The 8,565-nt window shown below is 39.8% G+C and overlaps 1 protein-coding gene across 2 annotated transcripts in view; it reads right to left on the bottom strand.

Moving 5' to 3' along the window:
* WDR37 (WD repeat domain 37) overlaps window positions 1-8,565 on the bottom strand; it is a 75,424-nt gene that overhangs the window by 18,071 nt on the left and 48,788 nt on the right. For both annotated transcript variants that reach the window (XM_019530771.1, XM_019530781.1), the window contains exon 11: window positions 8,129-8,270. In XM_019530771.1, coding sequence (XP_019386316.1) covers window positions 8,129-8,270 — 142 coding nt within the window. The remainder of the gene's footprint in view (window positions 1-8,128; window positions 8,271-8,565) is intronic.

Below are 8,565 nucleotides of genomic sequence, written 5' to 3'. Positions count from 1 at the left end.
TGCTGCTGCTTTCTACTGCCCAAGTGCAGCACCCTGCACTTGTCAGTATTGAAACGCATCCTATTTATGTTAGCCCACTCCTGTAACCTATCCAGATCTTGCTGCAATCTTTCCCTCCCTACTAGCGTGCTGACCTCCCCCCAAATTTTGGTATCATCAGCGAATTTAAACAGGTTGCATGTCACCCCATCATCCAAATTGCTGATGAAAAAAATTGAACAGTGCAGGCCCAAGGACCGAGCCCTGGGGGACTCCGCTGCCCACTTCCCCCCAGGTTGAATATGACCTGTCCACCACCACCCTCTGAGTACAACCCTTGAGCCAATCTGCAATCCATCTGACTGTGTAGGCATCAACGCCACAGTCGCCTAGTTTTTTGATGAGGATGGGGTGAGAAAGTGTCAAAGGCCTTGCTGAAGTCTAGAAAGACTACATCCACGGCAATACCTGCATCCATCATTTTTATCAATGATCTGGAAGAAAAGAACCACTGATTAAGTTGGCACAGTAAAGAATGGGTGCTGGTAAATATCAAAGAGAAAAGTTCCATGATACAGATACAGTGTAGTTGGATCACTTAGGCTGAATCTGCTCATTTCCAGACATTTGTTTCTACCAGAAGAGATTTCTTCTGATAGAAAAATAGTTCAGTAGCTAAACTATTGATGTTCCTACAGTAGCTAGACTAAAGATGTTCCTACAGCCCTGTGGCTGGAGAGATTCATGGGCAAATCCACGGGCAACCCCATATCCTTAGGTGAAGCCATTAATTGGTCGCCTCTCTCTGCCCTGCCTGAGAAGGGGGCAAGATGTGAAGTGGCAGCTATTGAAAAAACAGCAGCTGCTGAAAAGCAGCAGCTGCCAGAGCCAGGAGGATTTCTGCACTAAGAGAAAGCTCCCTAATCCCACCCACTGGCTGATTGGCGGGATGGGGCATTCTCCCATGGTGAGAACCCCTCCAGTTTTCCCTTGCAGAAGAATAGCCCCCACACCTTGCACCCCTCCAGGATCACTGAAGGACTGCAGGGAGAGGGGGGAGCAACCAACCACTGCAGCAAGGCCCCAGGAGTCCTGCATTAGAGGCACAGCAGCCTGCTTCACCACGCGTTGCTCCAGCCTGACCTACAGCAGTGCAAGGAGAGGCAGGGGCATTACACTGCAGTAGCAAGGCTTCCGAGCTCTGCCACAGCAGCCTGCCTCGCCTCACTGCACTTAGCTCTAGGTCAGCTGGCTGGTGTGGACGGCAAGAGGAAGCCAGAGAGTCTGGACTACGGGAAAGCTTCCTCACCCTTGGCTCCCACCCAGCCCCTCCAGCTTGCCCTGCCTCTCCCCTCACCTCCACATTCAGCTGACACAGGGACAGGGATTTAAAAGCTGGAAAGGCTGGGATTCAGACAAGTGGAGGCTTTCCTCAGCCTGACTCTGGGCTCCCCTTGCTACCAAGCTGAGTGGGCCAATCAGGAACCAAGTCACGAAGACTTTCCTGGAGCCCCACTCCAACTGCTAGCTTTTAAAATCGCCACTCTGCTAGCTAGCAAGGTGCCAAAGGGAAGCCAGAAGTAGGTCACTGCTTTCCCAAGGCTAGGGTGACTCCCGTCTTGAAAAGGTGTGGGAATAAGGGGAGTAGCACCCACCACTCCCTGCCTCTTCATGAAACTCGAGACTGCTCAGTTCGGGGAAGAGGCAGGGAGAGGTGACTGCTACTCCCATGATCCCCACACCTTGTAGACATCAGTGACCCCAGTCTTGGGAAAGCTGGGAGCCTTTCCCCAGTTCCACTTCTCCTGGTCCTCAAAAGGAGTTAAGCCACAGGAAAGTCTATAGGCCTTCAGGTCTCCCAAAGGGCACTCTCTCTGGAGTGATTTAACTCTGTTTGTTGCCAGGTTATTTTTCTTCTGGAGCAGTCATTTTTGCTAAGCACCCTCTTTGCTAAGCTAAACAAATCAAGCACTTTCAATCTCATCTCATGAGATACCTATCCCCTTCAGTTGCTCCCAAACTAAGAACCACTATAAAATGGGAACTTACTAGTCCTCAAGTGCATGACTTTGCACTTCAAATTGTTAAGTTTCATAACTGTGCTCTACTTCAGAAGGTTAGCTAATTCTTCCTATATATGAATCCAGTTCTCTTAACTATCAACAATATCCCTGCTTTGTGACTTCTGCAAGCAAACATTCAGCTATTGTACCAATGAAAATGTTAAATAGGGTGGGTCCCAAGACAGATCCCCGAGGAACGCTAATAGTAACCTACCTACTAGCTGATAACTCACATCTCTGTTTTAGATAACTCCTTAACGACTTTACAGTTGTAACACTGACCCCATGCTCTACAATTCGGTTAATAATTTCCCATGAGGCACCATGTCAAAAGCTTTGCTTAAATATAGATAGATTAGATCCACTGTACTGCTCTTGTCTAAGTAGTAAAGAATATTAGTGGTCTGACATGAACTTTGTTTGATAAAACCATGATGCAGTTTATCCCATTTTCTATTCAACCACACATCCTTGATTATTCTTTCCTTCATTATCTGTTCTAAGACTTTGCATAATATTGAAGTGAAGCTAACAGGCCTATAATTCTTTGCATCACTTTTCCCGTTTTTTTTTTTTTTTTTTACATACAAACAGTATTTTCTGTTCTCTATTCAAAAGGATAGTTGACAGATTCACAGGAAGTTGTGCTACAGGAGTTGCTACATCTTGTGCCAGCTCTCCTAAGCAGAAAGTAGAATTCACCCAAAATAGTTTTAAAAAGTAAACTGGTTTTCTACAAATATGATTATGATTTTGAAGAGTTAAAAACAGTATAAGAGCACATTCTGAATCTTCAGTGATTTTGAAAACAGTATCATACTTCACCCTAATAGATACTGCAATTTCAAACTATACTAGAACAATAAATTTACTACTACATTCAACAAAAACTGAGTTTATGGCTACATCTGAGGTCCTTTCAAACCAAGCTTATCAATGCCCGATTTTTTTTAAGCATTAAAGTGTATGCCTGATAAAAAGTCTTATGCCATGGATAAACTATGGTCCTATCCATAAGAAGCAAATGCAATAGATGTTTAACAACCTCAGTAAGTTTTGCTTTCTGCTGTCCTGAATTTGGAAGCCTTCAAAAGTTTGAATGCCTTATGGTTGTCACATCATTTTCAGTGTTCAGTAAAAGAGTTATGGTGCCATCTGCTGGAAAATATCCTGAAAGTGCTATCTGGATATAATTAAAAGGTTAACAACCAGCGTTTAACTATGTGATTGTGAGAGAAATAGCCCGACAGCATAAGTAAACAGAGTATTTAAGCACCGAGTTGATTTTCACCTTACTAAAATTCATACTTAATCATGGATGACTTGATCCTGCTCATTGAGATGAGCAAACAATACCTTTCACCAGAAAATGAAATACACACTTAGATATACAAGTGACTGGAAAGCTATATCACCTGATAGGGGAAAAGGGAGCGAGGAAAATCTGTTTGTAATGCAAAATGCCAGCCGGACTCGACGATGATTTTGAATTTTAAGCAGAACGAGTGGGAGTAGCAATCTGAGACTCTGGAGAATAAGTAAAAAGGAAGAAAAACTAAAAATTATTTACACCAAGACCATCTAACCCTGACTACTGGAAAGAATCTACACCGACAAATGCTATTTTATACAATTATATATAGTTAACTTTATGAAATACTTGTATGTCACCTCTATCAATCATATAAAAAGGTTAAATTTAAAATCACTAGTACAAGTGAGGTCGGAATGACACCACCTTACCCAACAAAAGTCTGAAAGGGACACGGTGGGCAACCAGGAAGTGACTCCAAAAGCAGCTATACAATAGAACTTAGTGCAAAAAGGCTCAAACAGAATATCTGCTTAAAACACCCCTGCCAAAAAACAGGTACCTACTAAAAATGCTTAGACAAAAAAGAACCAAACTTCAAAAATTCAACATGCTATAGAAAACATAAGGAGAAACAGAGGCACAGCCAATGCTTTGGGCCATTGCAAAAGCAAGAAATTTATTACATGAACTACCCCCACCCCATATAACCTTTGGAAGTGAACTATGTGCAGTACCACAGAAGGCGGCACAAACTCCCAATGACCTTCCCAACCTCAAATTTGCCAATCTGTTTAACGAGACACGCCAACCAGGTTGCTCAATACCACTAGGAACACAAGTGCATGCTGACCAGTGCATTCGTGCAGTGGTTCAGAATGAAGACAAAAGTAATTCACACACTAGGCATACATTTAAATATAGGAGCAGAGGCAAAATTTTCCTGCCATCTGCAAGCAGCCACCAGAAGTGCTAAAACACAGAATTAATATAACATTATAAGATATGCTTATACATTCTGTAAGCATATAAAAGTTGAAGAATAAAAAAGCAAATGAGCAAGGGAAGGAACTGCAACCCAGAAAGGGGTCCCACAGCTACCCACGCTTAATCTTCTCACCTGCACACACAAACTGTATGATTGTCTGTGACCAAACAAATTCCATAAGACTCAAATTTTATTTGTATACTAAATCAAAAAAATTCAGGCTATGGTATGACAGTTTTGGAGCTGATCTGTAATAATTTAAAGATACAGTATGCTGAGTTGGTTATTGAAATGTCTTTTACAACACTATACTGCTTTAACTGACTGGATGTTGGTATGGAATTACTGACTGAAAAATGGCAGCTCTAGGCAGCCACTTGCCAAGTGGAGTTCAAAAAGTTAGGACCAAATTAATGGTTCTCGACATTATTAACCCCAGGCAACTTTAACCAAAAACCTTCTCACAGGAACCAAGGACCTGATTAGATTAGCATAAAGCATTTTGAGATAATTTAAAGAATATGCAAGGGAGCCAGTAGTGGTTTGGAGGAAGAAGACAGGAATTAGCTTGCTCACTCTTGGGAATAGCACAACTTCAGAAGGCAGGCAGGTGTAGATTCTTTTTTTAAAAATCCTCTCTAAAAATGTTGCTCCTGTTGTTAAACAGGTATTTTTGTTTTAGGGTAGCTTTTGGTTACCACATACCACTGGTCAGACTCCTAAAGGGAAGGGCCAGACACATCTGAACATAGTTCAACCTGCAGTCTAGTTACAATTAACACAGAAGGTATTACTAGATGGACCTGATCTAAAAGGAGGGAGAACTGAGAAACTGTACAACAAATGAATGGGGGAAAAAGGAGAGAGAGCGCACTATGCTCAAGCAGACCATAACTGGGACACAGGTGCAGTTAGCTCATAAGTGTAATAAATGCTACTTACTTCTAGCGTATAAGCTTAATATTTGCCCCATTATTATGGATGTTATTTATCTGTGTCATCACTTTTACACATTACACAATAGCAAATGTGTAATAAATAGCAAATGTGTAATAATAGCAAAATAGCAAATGCAACAGAGTTCCCATCAGTCTGGTTAATGAGAGCACTCTCAGCAACATATGAACGATTTGAAAAGACTACTCTGCGACCTACTGGAAGCACACAACAGACAGAAACTGCCTGAATTGTGGTACCTGTTAAGTGAGTCACAGATCTATGGATTTCTTAATAAGAAAGGATGTTTGATATTTGTCAGATAAGCTATAACTGCACTCAACCACATAATGTTTTCTACAAAGTTATTATTAAATACTATTTTTTTTTAGGGGCAAGGTCATAAAAGACAGTTCTAAAGCTAAAATATAGTTTGATATAGGAGGGCTTTTTTAAATTGTCGACTGGTGAACGCACTCTTTCTTAGATGGTGCTGACCAAACTCTTTGGTAAGAGACTGACAGATGAGATATGCAAAACACAAAAAGATGGGAGACTGCCAATAACAGCAGTCTGAAGCTGAAGAAAGACCAACTAAGAAGTCTGTTTAAAGTCTAGCTCAAGTGTTAAAAAAAAAACCCCCAAAAACAAATAAAGCTCCCCCATTTACGTTTCAACTGGCAATCTTTAAATCCCTATCCTGTTCAACCTTTCTAGTCGCTTGTGACCGATGCCATTTGATTTCACCACGAACTGAGCAATGTACCGCATGCACTTAAAACTTCAGTTTCCAATCGCTGCATTTCTATTTTAATTCTGGATGCATAATTTGTGGTAGGTAGGTATATTATTTACAGCTTTTGCTAAGACAATATAGTAAAATTAACAACAGAATTATACATAATGAAATTATATGGTGAAATTATAATAATAATTATAAATTATTTTACCAATAACCATATAGTCGGTATATAAATTATACCAATTTAAGTTAAAATAAATAATACACTGACACAAAAAAGGTCAAATGAAGAGGCTGAACGTTATTAGAAATACGCCAAATTGTTTTTTCCTCATTTGTCGACTGTTTAAAGTTTTCAGCCAAATGAGAAAACCATTTTCTTCTTATTTCAAAGAACGAACAAGGCCATAAACGGTGGTTTAAATTCTCTCTCTCATTCTTCCTGGAAGAACATATCTTGTCTGTATATGGGGTCTGCCATCCACTGCCCATAATGACTGCACATCTCATTTGAGTGAATAACGGTTTAGTACTGGCTTCTTTTCTAGGCCAAAGAGTGATTTATCTTAAAAGAGGTAAAAAGTTTTAGACGATCTCACTGCATACGTATCTAATTGCATGCAGGCATCTTTAATTATTACATTTATATATCTTGTTTTAAATATGGGGGGGAGAGTATTGGGTCAGTGTCAGCATGTGTCCTAGACCATTTGTCTGGAAAAGAATATGAATGTTCCATATATTGGTTTATTTTGAAGGGGAGAGGCTTCTGAAAATGCACTTCTTGGGGTATCTGATATTGGGTAATACTTAGAACCTGCTTCCCTACTTTAGAGTCCTTAATTGAGCTAGAATTGCTCACAATAAGCAGCCCTGTTTCAGATCTCACATAATTTATGAGCACTAAAGTACAAAAGATGCACAAGCATTAAACACAGGTGTAACTCCTCCTGTTCAAAGAAAACAACTTAAATGGCAACAGCCATGTTTTAGCCAGCTCTACTATTAGGACTGAGTTTGGTAAATGGTTAACTACAACACATTTATACTCATCATCAATTGTGGAGGTTCCACTTTTCACATAAGGTTGATCTGAGAGCTGGGAGAGGAAAAATGAACACTCAAACCCAGTTACCAGGCAAGTTAAAAGTTTGGTGAAGCTAGAATGGAAATTTCTAATCATTAATGAAGGGAAACTGATTTATAAAAAAAAAAAAGTCAGTTCTCACTTCATGAAAAAAGAGAAGAGCAAGAAACAGTCTCCTGGTACTCAAGCTCTGCTTTCATGTACGTTTCTAAATCTTCAAAACTATTGAGTCTGGGGAAAAAAAACGTTTTTTCCTACTGCTTACTGTATATCTTTTTTGGATTTTGTTGCGGCTGTTGCTGTTGTTTTTAAAATAAAAAAATGCACATCTTGCTACTATATTAAGATAGTCTCACAGTTATGTAGCTTTTGTAAACTCAGCAGATTAGCAAGAAATCTTAAAGCACGCAAATATAGGGTCAACGTAAAATACAAGTCCTTTTCAACAGGTACAGTGGATCAGCATCTAAATTTACACACTTCTCATTTACACATAAAATACATGTAAAAAGGAGAAACAGTCTAAATGAGACAGTGTAGAGAATTAAACATCTTTTTCCTTTGTTTTGCTGGGGTTCGCTGCTTGTCATCTTTAGTCCACAGTTAGGGAGAAAAGAAATTTGTTTCAATGAACAAAATGGTATAATCATAGAATCAATGAGTCGGAAGGGACCTAGACAGATCATCTAGTCCGACCATAACATGGTTCCTAAACCAAAACATAACTTTCCTTACTAGTTCTTTTAAAGTTTAATTTTACAAAGTTTCAGGTACTTACTAATACTTACTGTAAGTAACACAATTAAGTGTCCTCTGTGTTGTTTTGGTATTTAGAACACCACAAAGTGCATCTGGGGGAAGTATAGCGAGGGATTTGAGTGAGAGACCAAGCGTCTTAAAACAATATAAGGAAGAACTTAACCTCAGAAGCACCACGGCAAAGAACTTTGCAAAAGATTATTAACGGAATACATTTATCCCTTCTGAATATGTAAAAGCCTATGAAACAACTGTCACTTACTCTGTGTGGCCCTGAAAGACATTCACAGAATGGATAGAAGGATCTCTGAAATCCCACAGACGGAAGGTTGTATCACGTGATGAAGTCACCACAAGACGTTGGGTGGGATGTGTACAACAATGTGTTAGCTCTTGGTCATGCCCTACAACCACAGATGAGACCATATAAGGCAACGAAAATGCAAGACTTTTCATTCCCACAAACATCTGGAATGAAATGCTGATCAGACACAATTTCTGCAAAAAACCAAAACAAAGCAAAAAAAACACCCCATAGAAAATGACAGTCTGGATTCTACTCATCTTACTGCCCTTGCAGAGGTTTAGAGCTCTGAAAGTCAGTTTAATAACTCTTATTTCATATGAACATTAAACTGGCCATAAGTTACTGCTATTGAATGTGCCGCCATTACAACACAAAGTAAAGCCATTTCTCAA

This window comes from Crocodylus porosus, unplaced genomic scaffold, assembly GCF_001723895.1.
Source record: "Crocodylus porosus isolate Cpor-Errol unplaced genomic scaffold, CroPor_comp1, whole genome shotgun sequence".
Lineage (NCBI taxonomy): Eukaryota > Metazoa > Chordata > Crocodylia > Crocodylidae > Crocodylus > Crocodylus porosus.
Note: the sequence above shows the minus strand (reverse complement) of the source record. Positions and strands in the feature narration are given on the sequence as shown.